General features: G+C 41.9%; 1 protein-coding gene across 2 annotated transcripts in view; it reads right to left on the reverse strand.

Moving 5' to 3' along the window:
* The window catches only part of LOC116397907 (adenylate cyclase type 3-like), a 32,097-nt gene that overhangs the window by 7,300 nt on the left and 2,297 nt on the right, over window positions 1-22,500 (reverse strand). For both annotated transcript variants that reach the window (XM_031873814.1, XM_031873813.1), the window contains exons 3-11: window positions 20,766-20,931; window positions 20,368-20,487; window positions 19,206-19,348; window positions 17,966-18,127; window positions 17,569-17,656; window positions 12,817-12,933; window positions 10,834-11,126; window positions 8,947-9,028; window positions 80-238 (exon numbers count right to left, since the gene is read on the reverse strand). In XM_031873814.1, coding sequence (XP_031729674.1) covers window positions 80-238; window positions 8,947-9,028; window positions 10,834-11,126; window positions 12,817-12,933; window positions 17,569-17,656; window positions 17,966-18,127; window positions 19,206-19,348; window positions 20,368-20,487; window positions 20,766-20,931 — 1,330 coding nt within the window. The remainder of the gene's footprint in view (window positions 1-79; window positions 239-8,946; window positions 9,029-10,833; window positions 11,127-12,816; window positions 12,934-17,568; window positions 17,657-17,965; window positions 18,128-19,205; window positions 19,349-20,367; window positions 20,488-20,765; window positions 20,932-22,500) is intronic.

Raw genomic sequence — 22,500 nt, forward strand, 5'->3', positions numbered from 1 at the left:
CACACACACACACACACACACACACACACACACACACACACACACACTGAAGTAAGGACCGACCTGGTGTGGATCTTACCTCATCCCTTTTCTTGGAGCCCAGGAAGTGTCGAGCCACATGTTCAGGCAGCATGTTGGTCACCAGTGCTTCATTCCAGCGTCTCATTTCATACACTTTCTCTTTCTGCTCATGGACCTCGATCTTCCACAGGAACAAGGTGCGGGCAAGCTTCTCCACCTTCAGGCAGCGACAGGCACTGATGTTAGCATTTGACCAATATATTGATTTTGTCATCAATACACTTACAAGACAACGTTAATTCCAAAAAGTAGAAAAACACCTTTCAAAAGAGCATCTTTTTCTGTGAACTAAAGTTTATTTGCTAATTCCGAAGAGAATGACAGATATAAACAAATCACATATACTGTCCCATGGACTGCTTGACCATAATCTGTTAAAAAACATATTCTCTATTCTAGGGGTGTAACAATACACATATTTGTATTAAACCGCTCGGTACGAGGCTTACGGTTTTGTACGCATTACGAACCGAACAATTCGTTTGAATAATACTATTGCATTTATGCTAAAGCTTAAATTGTGTGAAATATAATGCGCTCAACAAGGCAAACTACCCTACGTAACAGACAACATGCTGTCTGACAAACATTCTACTATGGTGAGGCATGTTTGTTTTGGGAGGCACGCTATGCTAAACTAGCTTACCAGGAAAACCAACAGCAACACACAAGCTACAAACTCTCCCCACAGCGTTTAGGCAGCTATTCCCTACTGATTCAAACAGGGCTAAAGGTATATTTATAGCCGTGGATGAGACCCTACTCTGGAGTGGAAAACGAGGCTGTACGAACATGCTTAATGTTATTGAGCCCAGTGGCACTACTCATTCACGAGCCCATTTCTCCAGACCATAATTCCTGCTTTATAAAAGAAAACAAAAGCCCGAACAGAGAATCCAATGTCCGAAGCTCCCGCTGACAACTGATGGCCGGACGTCACGGACCATAGAAAGCTAGCTGACTGTAACAACACATTATCTCACTGATGAATGGAGATGAAGAGCCATGTTCTTCAGACACGCCCTCTTGAGAGTGTCACCAGCGAGGATTTGGCATTTGTGCTTTTTTGCTGTATTGAAAACGTACCGAACCGTGGCACCACTGTATCGTATTGAACCGAACTGAGAATTTTGTGAACCGTTACACCCCTACTCTATTTGCACTTTCACATGTGACTACATTTCCAAAGTGAAGGATTTGCCTCATGTATTCAAGCAGGCCACAGCTCAAGGAAAATATGTGGCAAAAGAACTTTTCTGTGACAGTTGAAGTATATAATGATCAGTAAGATCAATCCAACTGTTTCATCTAAAGCGCATGTGTCAAACTTAAGGCCGCAAGAGCTTGAAAGCATATGATTGTCTTAAAATTAAAGTCTATGCTGCTTTACAGTGTACAGTGACCATAAACTACATCTCCCACAATGCATGCCGATTTTGTGAACCGCGAAATGACGGCATCCGGCTGCTAGACGGCAGTGTTTCCATTATCGGTGTTTAACTAAAGTGGTTTACCAACAAGTGATTGGCCCAATCCCAATGTCCCCCCTAAAGCCTCAAAACCTGAACCCTCAAGGACTTACTGACGTCACCTGGTAAGTGGTTGAGTGTGAGAGACTGTGAGGGCTTGAGCACTTTGCTGTAACATATCATGTTACCATGAAAACCACAAAAAATATGATGTATAAGTGTGTATTTACTTTATACTTTGTACTCCCTGATTTGAACTTCTTCCAGGCTCATTCCTCACAAGATGAGGTAACTTCATGCAATCTATTTACTCGTTTTTGTCAAAACAGCTTCAATGACAAAATCAAATATTTGATGAATAAACAAATAAATATCCTCTGATTTATGTTTATCATGTTTATTTTTTGTTCCATCTTTAACCCTTAATGTTTCTGAGTAAATTTTATATGACAGGCTGAACACACGTGAGCCGTCCTCTTTCTTTACCTTTTTTTTTTTTTTTTCCCGTCTCTATGCGTCCACTGGTTACCCCGTGTTTAATGTCACATTGCAATGATTTGTGGGTAATTCCCTGAGGCTAAGTCAGCATACCATGAGACTTAAGACTGACTTAAGGGCTCATAAAGGGCTCAAAATGTCTGTGAGAGACTCAAACACTCGATGATGTGACAGTGGGACAGCCCTAAACCCTCAGACTTCGCGGGAGCGCGCCTCAAAGTCGGTGAGTCTGGAAGGGGGAACATTGGGATTGGGCCATTGAGTTGATAAAGATCGACAAATAATCCCATAATGTCCAAGAAGAGAAAAATTGATGCAGAGGAAAGGCAATTTAATGAAAGACGTGGAAGCGAATACATGTTTGTGCTTCAAGGAGAAAAACCGGTCTGTCTTCTGTGCTATGAGGCAGTGTCGGTAATGAAGGAATACAATTTACCTCGGCATTTTGACACCAAACTCAGGGCCAAGTATACTGAATTTAGCCTCCAAGAAAAACATAAAATTGTCCAAGAATTAAAAGGCAGACTGCAATCACAGCAGAATATATTTACAAGGGTGACAGCCAAAATTGCTGTGAAAGCTAGCCTTATTGTGGCTGAAGAAACCGACCAAGCTTCCAAGCGTTTTTCAGAAGGTGCATTGAAGCAGTGCATGCTAAAGGTATGTGAGCACGTGTGCCCCACCCAGATACAGACTTTTACAAATGTCAGTTTGTGAAGAAACACCATCGCAGACCGAGTTCAGGAACTAGCAGGCAATCTAACAACACAGCTAGCCGAAGAGACGAGTTACTTGTCTTTTTCATTAGCTGTTGATGAAAGCACAGACAACACGGACACAGCGCATCTATCAATGTTCATAAGAGACTGAAGGCAGACTTGACCGTCAGTGAGGAGCTCTTGGATGTAGCTACCATGCACGGGACGGCGGGGAGGAACATTAGTGATGCAGAGGTGACAAAAATAGTTTGAACAAAGTTAATGTAATAACTTGTGTTTGATATTTGTCTTTGCTATTTTCTTTAAAAGTTTGATCTTTGATAGAGTAATGTGGGTTTCTTTGTCACGGCCAGGCCGTGCCTCCTGCTTGTCCCGTGTGTGTATCTTATGGGCAGGGCTTCGACCTGGTCTCCTCCCGGCTTCCTAATTACAACTCACCTCACCTGCCCAGTCAAACCAGCTGCACTCCATCAACTCATCAACCCAACAGTATATCTACCCCGGTTCTTCATCCACTCTTCGCCAGATCGTTGTTTACAGCTCACGTGGTAGCTAGTAGTTCTTGGCCGCTCTTTTTGAAGATAATTCAGAGTTTTCTCCCAAGTGTTGTTTCAGTGCTTTAACCCTGTCTCTCTGTTCCTGCAGTTTTTTCATCCTCCCGGTTCCGCAGTCTGGCTGCCCTGCCCTACCTCCTCCTGCCTGGATTCCACACTCACCCTCCCTGGATTTTCCCGCGGTGCTCTGGTCATTCCCCCCCCCTTGGTTTCCTGTCAATAAACCTTTCACCTATAATCCCTGGTCTGTGCCTGCATTTGGGTCCACACTCACAGCCCGTGACATTCTTAACCCTATTAAAATTATTTATGCTATAGTAACAAATGTGCTTGCATATATTTTTTCATTTATATAACTGCAAGTACAATCTTTTTACACTTGAATACACAATCAAATGCAGAGACAGTTATTTAACAATATGTTCGGGAGTAGTTACATTTACACAGTTACAACCATAATGCTGATGTGGTCCGGGGTGAAAATGAGTTTGACACCCCTGTTCTAAAGTGAACAGCAAAGCAGCTCAATTGCCAAAATCATAGCTGCAAGCAGCAATGAGAGGGTTTTGGATTTCACAAAACTGAGCAAAGACACTTCAGCTATGTTAATTCTGTCTACAGAAGGAGTGAAACCAATCACACACTTGTTTCATCAGAATGTGTGCAGCATTTCTAATTTGCACACTGAAAGTTCCACTATTTCTCCGCCCTTCAGTGGATGTGAATGAAACTTGGTGTGCATCTTCAAGTCGTGCTGGATGTCTTCACCGAGTTTAATCAGGATTGCTCTTCACTTCAGGCTAAGCCGGCAACGGGAGGTTGGTGACTGTGTTCACATGAGCGCAGAAAAATGTGGTTTTTCATATCCCCGAAAATTAAAAAATACTAGTAACCCGGTTACTGCATTCTATTTGTGCAGGCGCTGTGAGGTTTACAAAAACAAATATTAAACACTAGACTGTACATTTACTACCACTTGACAACTTAATTTCTCCACTCCAATCACCAATGAGTGGGATAAGGTATATACTCGCAACAATATCCCTGTTTCTTTCCGAGTATTCCAGCTAGCATATTCGGGTTTCTCATAAACAGGATACGGGCTTATTCCGATTTCTGAAAACGGGATTTGACATAAACGGGATACTCCAAAGTCTGAGCACTATTTACTTGTAGATTCTTGTTGGTACCCTGTTATTTTTTTGCCTGAACAAAAGTTAAGCTCACTTTTTGTACGCTTGAGCCAGGATGTCCTCAAATCGAACAAATGCAAATACTTGGCAAGGAGGCCGCACCAAACCCTCGCCCTTGACTGATCCAGATTCCCTGCCGCAGTTAGATGCTAGCAATGCTAACCCTCCCGACTGAGGCCAACTACAACCAATGCTTGTTTCAAAGAAAAGCAACATATACGGGAGAATTGACTCACTCTTCGGACATTTGCTTGGAGATTGCTTTGGTATCGCCAGAACTGGACCAGCCAGCTGTCCATTCTGGACTCAACATTGAACTCCCTGAAAGTCCAGGTGAAACTACCGACTGACAAATGTGAGGACTTAGAACGAAGGTCCATGAGAAATATTTGTCTGATTGGAGTTCCATAAGGTTTGGAGAGTGCTCGCCTGACCAACTTTGCTGCACAACTGCTAAGTGACATTATGGAGCTGGATGCCGCCACTTGACTGAGCTAACCGCCCTCTCCGCACAAAGACCTTTCATCCACAATTTCTACAATGAAATTTAGCAACGTGCTAGCGAAATCTCGCGGGCGTCCCAACACCTGTACAGGGGGAAGAAAAACATTTCCTGACTACACTACCTCCATCTCCAAGAAGCACACAGCCTTTGCAGCTGTGAAGCGGCAGCTCCACGCCTGTCCCGGTACTATGTTGGGTCTCCTGTTCGCTGCTGTACTGAAGATAACCCTGCCAGGCGGATTAACAGTCATTTGATGATCCAGAGTTCAGCCAAGGACTTTGATAACACAAGTATTAAAATTCAGTCACCCCCAATGTTGTGGTCTAATGGGCAGCACTTTTTCCATTACCCATTTCTTTTCTTTTAGAACATTTTCCTCCAAACTCTCTAATCATCATGAATGAGTCATTGTTTATGGCACCTCTTGGATGGAATTTATATATTAACAGAGATTGGGGGCGATTTGGGGAGAGGGTTGTGAGGTTACCTGCACTGACTAAGCGTAAGTATTTAACGAGTTGCGAGTGAGAACAAGTTGATTTGTCAGTTCTGTGAAGCATAAATTTGTTGTCTGTTTCTCACCCCAATCTACCTGACCACCCGTTCTCTGTTACCGCGGAAGCTCAGGCCCCTCCGTTTCCCAACCTGTCGGAAGTCCCTTTCTGCTACATGGACTTAAAAGATGTTTTAAATAAAGCCCATGCCACTTTTCTGCCTCCCCACTGGAGGCATTGCAGAAATATATACTCATCCCTTGCTTCGGGAATCATCCGACCCTCTGCCTCTCCTGCTGGAGCAGGTTTCTTCTTAGTCAACAAAGAGAGGCAAGTCTCTCCGTCCCTGCATCAACTACGAGACCTGAATGACATCACCATTAAGAACAGGTACCCCCCCCCCCCCTCTCATTTCATTTGCTTTCGAACTGCTAAAAGGTGCCAGGATTTTCAACAAATGAGAATGATGTCCTTCGCGACATGCTTCATCAGTTTGTGTTTGTTTATCCTCATCTTCTCCCCTGACGGGGAATCTCACATCCAACTTGTTCGTCAGGTCCTCTAACAGCTGCTTGATCACCAGCTATTCGTCAAGGCAGAGACGTGTGAGTTTCAAGTGTCCATGGTCTCCTTTTTGGGATTTGTTGTTCAGCCAACCAAATTCAGATGGACTCTGCCAAGGTCAGTACTGTGGCTGGGTAGCCTACCCCCACCAATTGTAAGCAGTTGGAGCAATTTTTGAGTTGTGCTAACTTTATACACATTTTTCCCATCTGGAAAGGAGTATTTCCTGAATGGCAGTAGGAGACTGATGAGGCGTAAGCAGTGAAAGCCAGCAAACAGAGCCGGCTGTAGCTCAATGAGCTGGAGGTTGGGGAGAGACAACTTGTAGAACGGATTGGTAAATGTAAAACCCGCAAATGTTGACAATCTTACTGTGTTAAATGTTGACATTCACATAGAAGTGCATTGGACCGTTTGGAACTGTGAACTATTCGCCCATAACCCTGATGTTATCTCACTTAATGAAATGCATTGAAGATGCAATGATGCTATTCACTTACAGGTGTGTACCTGGTTTGGATACAACCAAACAAATGCACATAAAGGCAGTTAAAGGACCTGGGGGAGTTGGTTATTTAGTTTAAAAACAAACTGTTTGGATTGTATGAAGTGAAAGACAAATCTGTGGATGGGATACTACCACTATAATTACAGAATAGGTTTCTGGATACTGTTTTGTCATTTTCACCTGCTATTTACTGCCAGAGGGATCAACAAGACCAACTGGCTCTGGTTTAAAAATATAGAAACCCTACTGGGCTGGAGATTTGCAGACTTAATAATGTAAGAACAGCAGAGAAAAAAATCCTAAAACATAACAGAAGACCCGAGGGAAGGGCTGAAGATAGAATTTAAGGAAAGGCAAACCAAATTTGAAGAGGTTACACACTGAAATGCCATTTTAAGAGATCTTTAATTGCAAATTGATTACCAACTCATAATCCCCAACAGTTTTGGAATGAGATAAATAAATTGGGTCTCACAACGTTTAGCGAAACATCCATGGAGAAAACTAGAGAATGGTGAATGCTGACTTTGTTGATTTGTTTTTGGTGGCAACAATTATTTTGATGATGTCTTTTTGAAGGAAATAACGTGTTTAGAAAAAGTAATGGAATCTGAAATTAAAGCTGATGTTAATAATTCTGATTATTATCACACAGCAGAGTGCATCACGGCCGCTCAGCTGCTGCTCTGTGGCCAGAGACACAGTGGGGGGAAACTGTTTGCTCCCTTGTATTGTTTTGGACGGTGTCTTACAGCTAACAAAACTACACCCACTGCTGACTACATCGCTGCCACTCAGCGGCTGCTCTACGGCCAGATACATTGTTACTCCATTACATTGGTTCAATTGGTCTAAAATGCAGCAGCTAAGATTATCAACGGTTCAAGAAAAAAGGATCTTATCAATTCTATTGTTTATCATTAAGGCTTTTAATAAATAGGCCCCTAGTTATCTGACAGACCTATTAACTGTTTATGAGCCTGTGTGCCCTCTTAGATGAGCTGATAGTGGCCATCCCAGAGCCAGACTGGTGACTAAGGGCTTTGGGGCTTTTGCAGTCCGGGCTCCTAAACTCTGGAATGACTTACCTGCAGAGATTAGCTAAATCTTTTTAACTTTTAAATCTCTACTCAAAACATTCTTCTTTCGAAAAGCTTTTATCTCTGTGTGAATTCTATGTCATTGTAATGTGTTAATCTATATTGTATTTTATTATAATTGTTTTACTGTTTGTTTTTTTCTTATCAAGGTTGCAATGTTACTAAGACAAGTACTACACAAATAAAGTGTCCCGAACCGGCCATCGGGAGCACCAAACGGATTGCTGGTGGCCTGGCCAGTTGATTGGCCTTGTGTGCAAATGCAAAATGTAGTGGGTAGATCAAAACAAAATCTACTCAAGGCAGAAACAGTGACTCAGAATTGTAGACTGTCAGCATGGAGAAAAACTGGATGGGGGAAGAGATACAATAAGGGTACAGTATACATTGTCTGTTGGAAATGCGTGTCAAAGAACAAGGATATTTTTGTGCAGCAAGAATTTCAAAACACAACTGTATACAAAACAAACAGAGCTTTTAGCAGCAGCAATTCATATTGTTACCTACATGTTTTACTCCCACAGTTGTTGCAGCACATCTGTAAAGTTGACCAGATAGGTGGTCGGTTATCTGTCCCTCTCTCCGATTCAACAATGCACTAAGAGTGCAATGACGAACTTCTTTTCTCCTTTTTGGGATTGTTGAATGAATCTTTGTATTGATACGTTGGTTATTAATACCCTGTTAGTGTTCAGTGCAAAAACGTTTCATTTGGCACTTTGTTGGGTTAAACTTAAATATCCAAATATATATGCTCTAATATACAGTTTAAGGGCTGTGAGATTTCTGTTACCTTTACACTGTTAACCATAATTGCCTGTTGCCATATTAACCTACAACCATAGTCTTTATTGTTTCTACAGTTGTCATTCATTTTATTTTTATCTGATTGAAACACCCATACTGTCCTGTATCTAGACTTTTGCAAGAAAAATGATACGAATTGCTGATGATCTTCAGTCATAATTTGTTGTTTTTCTGTAACATTAAATTCTTTGCATAGTACATCAGATATTCCTACATACAGATCCAAATCAAGTTTTCTGGAATGGTTTTTGGCAATCATAATTATATTAAACCTTTCCCTCTTTATTTCTAAATTCAGATATCAGGTTTGAGGTCATCATCCTCATCTAGGAGTGATGACATCTCGTTGGCAGCTGTACTATTAATATTTTCTGATTGTTTGGGGTAGTAATACCATCACTACATTCCAAAATGTAATATCTAAGTACATTGAACACAGAAGACATTTACTTACATGTCGGGAGAAATAATAGAAGCTGACCATCATAATGAAGATCATAATTGTCATTGTGAACTTGGAAGGCACCAGGTACGACCTGCGAAGAAGAACATTGACATATTGACAATTTCTGCTTTAATACTAGTGCTTCAAACCCCCCAACCCTACAAATTCCTGTATGTTAAGTTATTGAACAAAGCACACAATATAGTAACTCTAGCTATATAAACACAGGCGGAGGGAATACTCTCCTCCAACCATGAACATGCATTCCTACCTTGGAGTCAGGTGCAACACAAGTGACATCCCCCCACGCTTTTCCCCAGTCCTGTGTTGCTTAAATGAGCACAGACCCTGAAAAAGGGCACGACATGTCCAAGAGGTAGAACCACATCAATGGACAGGTATCAATCACGCCGCCGCCATACTTTGACACTCACCCCGCTGAACACGGCCACCGAGATTGCCACATTGTGAAGATTGAGCGCAGACCGCAGAGGGTCTCGTCCCACCTGCCTATAGGCTTGGGAGATCCTATAGACTCACAAAGCCATCCCGCAAGGCGTTTCTTGGATCCATCCCCGAAGTACACAAAAAGCTGTTCAGTGTACCCGACGGTGGCCGTGCGTTCAACATAACATGCCAACATACGAACTGGGCAAAGCAGATTCAATTTTACCTCCATGTCCCCTTCATGGAGTGGAAGACAAAAAGCATCAAACTGTATAGCCCCTCGACCTGAAAGAACTCGCTATTCAATCACACAATATCTTAGTTGAGGTCAAAGTGAGCAAAGTTGTCTTTAATGACAACGTCTTCAGAAAGGATCTCGAGGCCTCGAGCACCTAGGGCAGTTCTTATCGTGTGGAGGCACGCATCACTGGGCGCCCCCTCCTCGCCCCCTCCAAGAACCGCTTCACAAGAGGGTGGCTAAAAAATGGTCTTTTGCCAAAATGGTTTTACAGTGGCATGAGACAGCCCTTTATCCATAAAACATAGCAAAAAGGAGAGAATAAAACCAACTGCACAAGATAGGGAATCTAGTCTCCTTTCCTCGCACCAGCATTGGAAGCCCAACCACTTTGCCCATTAGCAGGCAGTGGTGGATCCAGCTCTCGCAGCCAGGATGGTCTGCACAACCTGTACAGATAATTCCGCCATTCCTCAGCCTGTCCCTCTCTGGAGCCAGACACAGAGAGGTTGGCGAGGTGGTTTGTGTGTCAGTCCTTTATTGGGGACACATCCACAACCACTCGCCCCACGCAGATCCCTCCACACCTTGTTTGGGACACATCCGTTAACAGTGAAATGTAAGAGGTCATTCCTCCCAAAGTTGTTCCTAACAACAGCTGCTGTGGGGATCCCCAGTATCGGAAGTTGTCCCATACTTAAGGGGGAATGGTAAGCAAGCACCGTTGTGCTTCCTGGCATTCAAGCGCAGGCTGGTGATCAGACAGCTGATTGCTGAAACAGGTGGGCTGCGAAGTCGTCCTCTAGGGGGGGCACACCCAGATACCTGCACCCTGAAACTGCTCACTGTCCTTTGTGGAAGCAGGGGGCAGCGACACTCTTATTCTCCATCATCTGCAACCAAAGCCGCTGTTCCAGCGGGAATGACCAGAGGCATAGCGTCGTCAACTGGAGTGGGGCTCTCAATTTCATTGATCTTGAGGTCCTGCTCACCTCATCACTGTAACACATTATGTCAAACAGTCTGAAGGGATCCCACTGCTACTGGTGTCTGAAGAAGTTTTTTTTTGTGGCGACTCAGTTTGCTAAAGAGAAAAAAGATAGCAGACAGCGATGTGCTTGTGGTTGGAGGAGAGTATTACCCATGGAGTCTAGTAGAGGAGCCTGTGTGAGTTAGAACACATGATGACATGAAACTAAGTCTTGGCTCACCTGTAGTCCTGAAAGCGGGCCATGTCATAGCGGTCGAAGATGTCCCTCCAGCTGTAGATGTTAACAATGCCGGTGGCCACTGTGATGAGCAGCATCAGTGTGAGCTTGACCATGTGACTGACCTGAACCAGCATGGTGGTGGCCATCAGTGCCAGCACAGCAATGTAGCTGTAATATTTGGGGTTGTCCAGACAACCGTCAGCGCCAGACCAGGAGGAGGAAGAAGAAGATGAGGAGGAGGAAGGGGCCACTGTGGTGCTACCTGAGTCTGGGACTTCAGGCAGACAACTCAGCTAAACAGTGGAGAGACAAAAAGTTATGAGATCAGTACTATTATCACTATCATTATAAAACTGCACCCTATGATCTATGCTCAGCTGTGCTTTAGCAGCAACATCCAGAATTTCAATGTTTTTTGGTCCAATTTCTTGGCTCTAGTTTTTCCGTGGCATAGATGTAGCCTATATACTATATACAGTACAGCTCACTAAAAACTTGCTTATGGAATGAATACAAATCACCACACTTTTTACCCATCTTTTTAAGAGTGTGGTCTTTTGTCAATTTGAGAGCATGACTCTTTGATTTTGCTTCAGTTTTCGTAATGCTTTCCATCAAACCCTGTCCTCACAGTAAAATAGCCTCTGCTTGTGCTTTGATTTCTGTTTAAACTGTATGCTTGCACTTAGATATGTTATTGCTTGCACAGATTTCCACCCCTCCAGCCCTCCTCCTCAAGCTGCTTCTGTGTGCTCGCGAAACATCTGTCAGATTTGTCCTCTGCTCTTGGATTTCTTTTTTGTGCAATAATCCTTTCAAAATAACCCAACCAATAGAATGCCAGTTGTAATGTTGACCAATGAAATGATCCCTGCCTTGTTGCAGGTGCATTCATTAGTTCTTAGAGCGCCCCTGACGGGCGGTTACACCTTAACCTGGCCCTTTAAGGCTTTATTATGTACTTCCCTTGCTTTCGTTACAACTTTTGAAATAAAATGACCCGTACTCTTTAATTTACTATAATAACTACACCCACTACTGGATCCAATTCTATATTTTGCCATACGCTGAAAGGATTGCCTGAATCAACCACAATCAGCTTGCTAATTGACAGCAGCTTACAGAGAGCCAGCCTTAAGCGTTATAATAGCTAAAACTGAGGAGGTAACCACTGCGGTCTGCCCCTTCTTCTTAACACATGCATGGTCTGCCCACATTAAACTGTCGACCTCACTGTAGCTATGATTTAGTCTTGTAGTTCCCTTCCTGGCTTAAGCTGAACATACTTGTGTTGAAAGTGATCTATTTTCAGTCTCAGCTAACGTTTGATGCATAGTTAATGTTAGCTTTGCAGCGCTGTGCTATGTTTTTTGTTTTCTTGGTGCCAAGATATAGAGCCTTATTGATTGTCAGTGGTATTGCTGTTGACTCTTGACGTAGCATGCTGCTGCGGTTGTAAACCACATGAAGCGGCTTGTGTTGCATTGACTGGTGCCACTCCCAACATAAACAGATTCTCACTAGAATAATCAGCGGCTACTTGTGCCACTAATTGTAACTTGCTCCACTGACCATTCTTTGTTCCCCTCTAGCACATAGACAGGAGGCCAGTGCAGATGTTATAAAGAAAAAAGTAGGGGTGGTGCGCTGGTATATATTAACTTTACTATTATTCCAAAAGTGGTAAAGAAAAGGGATCATGTCATTGGTTAACACGACACCCCATATTCTTTTGGTAGGGGAATTTTCACAGGGTTATTGCACAAACAAATCCAAGAAAAGATGAGGAGTACAGTATACAGAGCAAATCAAAACGCAATCAGGGTTTTGAAGGAAGCATTACAAAATCTCAGGTAAAATCAATAAGTCATGCTCTCACATTTTAAAAACAAAGCTCTTGAATAAAGATAGGAAAAAAGTTCCATGAACACAGGTTTTGTCTTTTGTCTTTGTCTGTGTAAGAAACAGCTGAGAGCTGCTCACCATGTCCATGATGTCGGCCATGGTGAGTATGAAGATGGCTGCCATAGCCCAGGTGTTACGAGCCCAGCGGGTGTGGTCGATCCAGGTGGAGAAAGACACCAGCTTCTTGGGAAAGACCTGACACATACACCATTCCAATTAGGAAAGTAACAGCACATTATTTCTATCAAACTGTTGCAGTTCACTAAAGCCTATAAACCAAATAATTTCACTCTAAAGCTGCATCTTAATTACATGCTATATAGGGATGTAGTTCAAGAGCATTTCATGACAATCAAATCCAGTATCAAACCCAATTCCTTACAAATCTCTAATGAAATCTCATTAGGTTTCAACTCAAAGTCAACTCACCTTTTGTTGGCTGAGAAAGGCAGAAACACTGCAGTTTTTAGTTAATGTTTAAAGCCTGTACCTACAACCTTGAAATGAGTTGAGCAGCATAATATTATTAACAATAATTATTATACTCCATGGACTCCTAATCCAAATACTGAAGATCCTGGTTGAGAACAATGAAGTTGATCATATTCAAATGTTATTATGATATGAATCAAAGTTTAACTGGGAAATTCATAAACTGGTGTGATGTGATTAGATGATAATTTAAGATACCACTCTGATTGTCCCTGTTGAATCACTAAAACCCACTGGCGGTTGTAGAGTGGTGTTACAGAGTGACACTCACAAACAATCTTTAGGCTGAATGCAGACGCCAGCTGCAGACAGCACATTAACACAAGCTTTTCATTTTAGCCACTAAGGAATTTAAATTAATTAGCTAATCTAATCTAAGATAATATCTAATCTGCTGATGTCTGCAATTTTAACTGAAACTTCAAAAGTAGGCTAAAAATGAGAAGCCTGCTACCTATACGTTTCCCATTGCTTTTTAATAGTCAAAAACAGTGAGACAAAACTAACAAGGTTTGGAGTAAGAAGTGTATTCACCCTGAAAAACTTAAACTGCGATACATCTTAAAATCCAACTGAACTATTTAGTTTCCCATTGTTTATGGAGCTTATGTCCTATCTTCATTCAATTTCAGGGCATGATTTAATGATTTCAAGTTCACATTTTGCAATGCTTTCCCTCGTTCCCTGTCCTTACACTCAAATAGCCCCTGCTTGCATTTGGATTTGCTCTGCTTCTGCTGAAACTTTATGCTTGCACACAGATATATTGTTGCTTGCACAACCACTCTCTGTGCATTACTGTCAATGAGCAAGATGACTGTGGTTGATTCACAGCATCTTTGTCAGTGTGAGGAGAAAGGCTGAAGCTGGAGCGCAAAAAATCTGCAAATGTGTGCACGTGTTTGAGCAGAAGTTAAATCAACGAGTCATAGTCTCAAATTGAAAGACCACATTCGTGAATAAAGATAGGAAAAAAGCTCCATACTTGTTTAGCTTTCAAATATGAAATAGGCAGGACATTTCCAAAGTTACTGTTTGATTATCGTTAACTAGTATAGTTTTATTATTAAATTAACATTTTAGTCGATCAAACTTCTTTCAACTTGTCATCTGTCGTGAGATTGAATAAGTTGAACTGGCTCTGTTCAGCCATTCATATTACTGATTAGTGTTTTTGAAAATAGTTATTAAACTTGCCCACTCATTTGGGACTGCATCATCAGAATGTGTTCATTAGTGGAGCGTAGATGTGTGGAAATTTCTCCATTCAAAGATGCATCACGATGCGGACGTGGACGATTCTGCACTTATGCAGTTCGAGAACATAATCGAGAGTTTTGGTATCATTTAAGGTCAGTATGAGTCCTTACTGTGTTTTACTGTCATGCAAGTTTCTCTCTCTCTCCTCTCCTTTGATCTCTGTGTTTCATCGAGGGTGGAACTTTGCGCACATATACGTGTGTGAAGCAGAGAGAAGGCATTCAAACGATCGGCTGTCCGGTAACTTGTTTCCAATATCAGCAGCATGTTTCTACAATGTTGGGCGGAAACGTGCATGCAGGCTAAAATTCAACCATGGTGCAGATAACCCTGTCGGGGGAGGCAGTGACTTAAACCAAGTAAGAGTAGAAGAGCTATGAGTGAGGAAAGGTTGGCGAGCCCCTAGGCTAATGCATGCAGTGCCCATGGCATTAAGGAAGTGCCCTGTTTTAAAGCTGCTATGTGCAAACTTTTTTTAAATTTTTGCATCAGTTTATGGTGGAAATGTCTTTTGTTATGTAAAGGAAAACAGTAAATTAAGACGCAAAGTGACAATTCCCAGCCAGGGTCATCCGTGACTTGATATAAAGACTGGACCTGCGTGGGCAAGAGACGGAAGATATTCAGAGTCAATGTATTCATCTGAGTCCTGGTGACAACAAGCGCTGGCAAGAGTAAGTATTTTAACAGTTCCATTTATGTTACTTGCATATTAAAATTGGGAAAAGGTTAGAGTAGTGTGTATGTGTGTCGGAACAAATATAATCAAAGTAAATATTTTGTTCAGTTTGGTCAAACCTTAAACTTTCATCCTGTAGCAGAGATGAGTGACACCTTCTCCTTCTAGCTGACCTTTGGACACATTGCAGTTTGGTGTGTATGTAAGTCTGTATTTCTACACTATACCAATACTTTACATGACAAACTGCATCTCCCCGATACAATTTCTGATAGCTAAACAGAGTACAGAGAAACAATACAAGTGTTCTTTATAAAAAACACTATGTACAACTGATTGAAGTTATTCTACTATGTGCAAGGTTACACATCATTGCAAATGTGGAAACGCTCATACATCAACATGCATTGTGGTCTTTGAATTGTGTTCTGAAGGGTTTATGAATGAAACATATTGTTGGCTGTTGTGTACAGATCCTGACCTGACAAACAGTGCTGGGCCACCCTGTGTGTCCTCAGAACAGCTGGGAGACAGGACTTCACTCCGCCTCACTCCATGTCTCTGCATCGCTACACTTCACTACTTTATCCTCACAAACCAGACCAACCACTTCCTCTACATCTGCTATGTATTTATGTACGTATGTATGGTAAAATTATGCATCTGATGCAACAGCAAAAAACTGTTAACAGTTTTACTGTGTGTAAGATCCTGACTTACTTCGTAGTGAGGTGCTCTTCTATAAATATGTGACTTCTGCTGATATCTACTGTACATTTTTAGAGCACAATCCCAGCACTCCTGGATAACCTTTATCTCTGGAGCCAGAAAGGCTTAACTTTGGAATTTAATAACCTGAATTTTTTCATCTGTAGATCAAAATCCTGTTTGTGCATGTCGGATGTGTGAGATACATACGTTAAGCTAGATAGACATTTATTATAACCTTCTCTAAAGATGGTTATGGTAACTGATGAAAACTGATACAACAGCCAACAATGATGTGTCATCCAGGAAGAAATGCAGTTGAGTATATAAAGATGCAAGTTAGCTATGCAATTACACTGCCATGACTTTAACGGGAACATGATACAAAACAAAAAACTTAAATGGAATGTAGCCATTATTACAATCATTAGTTACTCCTGTACTTTTTTTGTTATGACATGTCAAAATATCTGCTGTAAATAAGCAGTGTGGCTGGTACAGTGGAAAGTGAAGAAGATCACATTCATACACGAGTGCCACTCTTAATGGACTGAGATGGAAAGGTTACTGTGGGCTTATGGCATTGTGATATTTGATGTGATATTGATAAGTTCTGAAGAGCCCAGAGCATTATTAACATTTCCTCAGTGACTGACTGCCTGTGTGCATGTTGCTGACCGACCTGAACTGACAGGAGCAATCAATACTGGCCAGCCTGCTGGATATCAATATATCTGAATTTCCATGACAAGGTGGAATGGAAAGTACTGCTGCATGCACAACACACCACATGTTTATCATGGCAACTATGAAACTATTTTGCGCTGTCATCAAAGCATAGCACATTTAGAGCTTCTAGTGGAACCATTTGGCAATACTAGTGTCTGAGTGTCCACAAAAAGTCTTACAATATCTAGATTTCAGGAAAAGGATTTTAAAGGAACAGTTTGACATTTTGGGAAATGTGCTAACTGGCTTTTTCTTTGTGAATCAGATGTGGAGTTTGATAAGAAGCAGAGGGTTCCAGATACGGTCCATGACCACAGGTTTTGGTCTTTGGAAACCTTACAATCTCAGGAAACTGCACACAGACACTGCACCCACTGTGGAAATAGTTATGAAATGTAACTCCCCCTAAAAGCACAAACCGTTTTTTCCCATTTCTGTTTATATCTGAAATCAGTGAGCTGTAGAGGTGTTAGTAGATGTGTTTTTGAACTTTCCCCCTGCTTCCGGTCCTGATGCTGATCTCATCCTGACTCCAGCTCCATAACGACACACATCGACACTGATTTCCTCAATTGAAAGGAGGGGAATTTATATTTCCCAAAACATTAAACTATTTTCTAACAAAACATTACTGAAGGTACATTTGTGTGACTGTTCATTTTCAGGAATTAAGAGCTCATAAACTGTCAGAAAGCTTGCTAGGGTTCTCTGTGTTTGGGCATAAGAGAACACGGTCTCTCCGGTCGCAGAGGACAAGCCATGTTTCCTGGCCCCCGGAAGAAACCCAGCCACAAAATGGATACGCACTCTGCTGGTTTTGGGCTTTGGTCAGACTAACCTGACACACTTGGCAGTCACCATATCTGGAGAAGGTGTTGCTACCTGATAACTGGTACTACCAGGCAGAGAAAACATGTTCAAAACACTCAAGTGTAAATGTATGAAAATAGGTTGTAACTCACTCTAGGGAAGATGGCAGCCAGAGAACAGATTGTCAGGATGAGCAGCAGGATTTCTCCCACTGCAAAGGTGATGTAGTTTGCAATCAGCCTGTTCCATAACACACGAAAACACAGACAAACCGTGAAAAAATTTCAGTGGTAGTAGTCAACAATATCAGTTCAAGTCATTAAGAGCTGAACAGAAAACAATACTGCAGAGAGCAATATCACAGTGAGTTGGGTTGTGCAAAAATGTTAGATCCCAAGCGGAGGATTCCTCATAGAACTGAGTAAATAATCATACCAATAGGATTATTTTGCCAATTTATGTCTCAGCCAGAGCGGGACAAAAATGGAACATGGCCACAATGTGAGAAAAAGAAAGGGAGAGAAATTACTCCTGGCCGTGTGAACTGACCAGGGGTCTATGAGGGCCTCCATAGCTGCAGTGAAGAGCAGGACCACACAGGAGCAGCAGAAGGCAGCTCCACTCTGTTTCTCCTTCTCCACAGAGTAACGAGTCTCCAGGTCTGGATCCACAAACCTCAGGGAGAGTGTGTTGGTGTGTTTCCCCTTCAGACTGACAAGACAAGAGAACCCGAACACTGACATCCGTTTTAAAATATTGGTATTTATGGGATTAGATCAGTGTCAATTTTAATGAATGAACACAGAAGGATTCACAAATCTATATATGAAAACGTATTTATATATACATATGATTCTCTCCACAAAAATATTTTTCAATACACAAAAACAGTTATCATTATACATAAATGTATACAGAATCCACACTTAAGATCTTTCTTGTTTACATTTTTTTTTTTAGAAATTCACAAATGTATGTATTTCAAAGGATTTGAAATTTTCATCAAAAACATATTGGGATGTTGTTACATTTATATACAAACTGTTGAACCTGCATTTACAAACTGGGTGAGTGAATTTGCGTGTGGGTTTTCTTCAGACTTCCCTGACATCGCTTGATTCATAACATGCATTGTTCAACAGCGAATCATATGTAGCCAATCAGATGTCTCCTCCATTTTCAACCACTCATATGAGCTTGCCCCCACGAGGGTATACCCTTAGGTAGGGAACGAGGTGGAAAGTAAAAGGAGGAAACATTGTTTTATTTGGTGGTCCAATGATTTGACTTGTGCACCCCAGCTAAGTGTTGGAAGAACCAAATGTGAGCAGATAATTCTGTAAAAATCAGAATCAGAATCAGCTTTATTGGCCATGAATGCGTACGCACACAAGGAATTTGACTCAGTTTTTCTTTCAAAAAAATCAATCCAAACCAAGAAATACAACAACTAGGCTGAAGGTTACATCCTGGATGTTGAAGGAATAACGTGATTGGGTGAAACAGCCTGCCTGATCTGGACCGAATTGGTGCTTTGTTGTTGGACTTATGTGCTAGCAAACACTTTGTTCAAGCATTGGGTGGTTCATAAGTGTACTTGGTACCAGAACACATTTCCAACAAAACCCAGCTCTATTTATTTGTGGTTCACAATAGAATAATTTCTAGCAGTGTGATAAATAAATGATAACTAAAATGAAAATCTGATCCAAAAAATGTAACTCTAATGTAATGACCACCAACATGACATAAAGTAGTGCTTTATCAACCAGTGACGGTATTCACTTACGCTTGTACTGTTTCTCTTTCCAGCAGAGCCTCGTTGAGCAGTTTGTTGAGCTCCTGTTCGTTCTCCTGAGCATCGATGACCCTTTCAGCCAGGTCCCGCAGCCGCAGCCTTCTCCGAGGGTTAGGGAAAGATGGATTTACCACCTTAAGTCCCAGACAGAAGAAAGTAAATGGAGAACACCCAAATAATTTCTACATCTTACTATATCAATGCCATGTCAGCAATTATGTTAGTCAGCTGATCTGTCCTAACACTTCAATCCACCACAAGAACCCCCTCTGAACATCAACACCTTGCTTCACAAAGACACTTGTGGATATTCATGATCCTCTGGGGTTGAAGCCTAAGGGCCTGTGTCCACATAGCACCTTTTTCTGGCAAAAAAGCGGCAGCAGGACGCTGGGTAGCGCTTCATCCCAGCGTTTTATGACAAAAATATCTTAACAACTAATCAGCACTCTAACCACTGCTGTATGATAGACTAGCATTACTCCTTTGCTTTGTATTATCTATTAGGGCTACTATCCATTTGTTTTACATCGTTTTTTTCATCATGAGCACCAAACAGAGGATGTCTGCTTCATACTTAATATAGATGATCTTGTCACCACTCAATCTGACAGTCGTAACGTCAGAGCAAGGACAAGGCGTACGCTAATAAAACACTCACCAGCAACAGTCAGTGTCTGCCCAGCTGATCTGCTCCCACAAATGGGAGTTCACGATAGACAGACATGGCCAAAACAAGCTTCTCCTCCATTTACTACAGTGATCACCAGCACTTTTCTGAAAAGTTCAGAGATTTTCAACTTGAAGCGCTCCGAGCGCTAAGAAAGAAGACGCTGGTTGCACACTTCACACTGTGCAGAGGATGAACTCCATTTTAGACACCACCAGCTTTCCTCTTGTGCATGCCTCAGGACAAAATGTCAACAGTGAACACAAGATTATCTCACACTCTCATATAATCAATGTGCTCAGCAAATGGCATGGCAAGCTACTTCAATTCTACTGAGAAAAACCGATTTTGGTCAGAACTGTCCCTCTTATAAATGCTGTTGTGACCAGGCCCTAAGAATAGCTCTATATCATCAGGGTGTCACCAGTGAGACTCGTGCTCCACAACGTTTTCTACTTCTAATCTTAGTGAGTTCTTGGTTACCCTTGCATCAAGGTCTTCTGGTTCCTCCGGTGTGGTGCAGGCTGTGTTCACACTGCCGTTACATTCTGTGGTGTTGATCAACAGCGGGGAGTTTCCATTGGAAGAGGTAACAGACAGCTTCTAATGTGAAACAAGCAAACAGTGCTGAGTGATTACTGTGAAAAGTTGACAGACTTTTCTTTCTTCCTTTTTACATTTGCAACATATCCATGTATTTTGAATGATAAACATACAGTATATTTTATTTTGAAATTATATTAACATTTAGCTTTGAGTAACAAGAGCTATTCAAATGTGATTGCAAATGTAACATTGTACTTTCCCTGTATATTAGCTGGCTGAATATGAGAGTATCATTTGAATATCCAAATATTTGCAGTGTGGCAGGTTTGACTCACTACACCATTGATGCCACTCTTCCCCACAGGTCCTTTAGGAACAACCACAAGGAAGGTCTCGATGCCCCTCTCCCTCAGGTAGTCACAGCGCTCACCTCCATTCCCTGGCTCCACATCAAACTCTCCATGAAGACATTCCATGGTGCTCTGAGAGATGTGGACACGGCTGGTCCACAAAATAGAGAGGGGTCAAAGATTAGACAAGTCATTGATCTACCAACGACCATGAAGGTGCTTCTGTAGACTTCACAGCACCGTGAATAGTCCTCCTAAGAAAGCCATTTCCTACTGATTACAAAATGCTGTACAGTGTCGCTGTATGCGTTTAGTCAGATCCTCCTTCATGAATTTACACTGATGCATTTATGCGGAGTGATGAATGGTAAGAGTAGGCTACATTCAACTTAATGAACATAGTGGTAACATGTGAGACTTTAGAACACAGTAGGAATGTTTGGTTGTAGCAGTGCATTTTATTTTTTCCTATTTATAATACATGACATTTCAGCAAACTGTATGTGCTGAAGAAGATGGTAAAATGAAGTTGAAAGCTCTGGAAAATGCTAGTAACATTTGTATGGTGACAAATAACAGGCTTAATCATATTCTTTTTTTTGATTAGTATTTGGAAATCAGTGTAAGTGTAATTTGCAGTTCCCCTCGGCTCTACAGAGCATTTACCCTCTTCTGGCTTATTGTTGTGGTTTTATGGCCCACAAACTCCTCTCTCGTTCCAGATAAACCCAGTGAACACTGTCTGCTCAGCACCAAGCAGACAGTCCAAAACTAGCTGAAGAACATTGTGAATGAGCCAGTTAGTGACTACTGGACCTGGATTCATCAGGTGGACACAAACCCAACTGCCAATGTTGCTCCGTGTCTGCAGGATGTGTGTAAATAGACGTTGTGTTTAGAAGAAAAAATAATATGCAGCTTTAGGTTTATAGAATGTCTTATATTGCATGTTTTTGTCATTTCAACAAGTTCAGATTTTTGAAATGTTAACTCACCATTAACTATCAAGACAGGGGAAATGGCGGCTGTAGAGGTCATTACTGCATGTGATTTCATGAAAATGAGTTTGGTAACTGATGACATTGACCAATGTAATATGGGATTGTTCCTTTGGTAGATAAGGGCTCAGTAGAAAGACATGGGAGCTTTTAGAACTGGGGGGTACAGGTCTGGCTTGCAATTATCCACTCATGCAACACATCTGGAACACACCAGGGGAGCAATGGTGGAGAGGTTAAATGCAATGAGACATCACACAGAAGTGGACCGTTGTTGTGTTGAACTGTGACATTCTCACCATCACTACCAAACAGACAGCGATCATCAGCAGCCTTGTGGAATGCACTGTGAGGGTGAGACTGAGTCCTGCAGACACAGGCCAGTCACACAGAGCACACTCACAAGGGACAAACAGGAACATCTTCTCAGAGGCCCACATTCTCAGGCTGTGGGCACATTAGGTAGAAAGTAGGCCATGTTGTCAGCAGGATGTCCCACCCTGGGGACTTAAAGGGATAGATCTGGTGTTTTGAAGTGGGGCTGCATGACGTTCTTATACACAGTCAGTGTTTTACTACAGTAGTCAGCGGTCGGCACAACCCCAGTTTGGTGAAGCAGACAGGAGTACCAGCACAGCAGCAATGCCATGAACTGTTGTGGATGTGGTCAGCAGCAAAACATATTTCAGACAGCTAAAAGAAAGGCCCACCTAAACTAATCA

This window comes from Anarrhichthys ocellatus, unplaced genomic scaffold (genome assembly GCF_004355925.1).
Source record: "Anarrhichthys ocellatus isolate YVR2014 unplaced genomic scaffold, GSC_Weel_1.0 scaffold75, whole genome shotgun sequence".
Lineage (NCBI taxonomy): Eukaryota > Metazoa > Chordata > Actinopteri > Perciformes > Anarhichadidae > Anarrhichthys > Anarrhichthys ocellatus.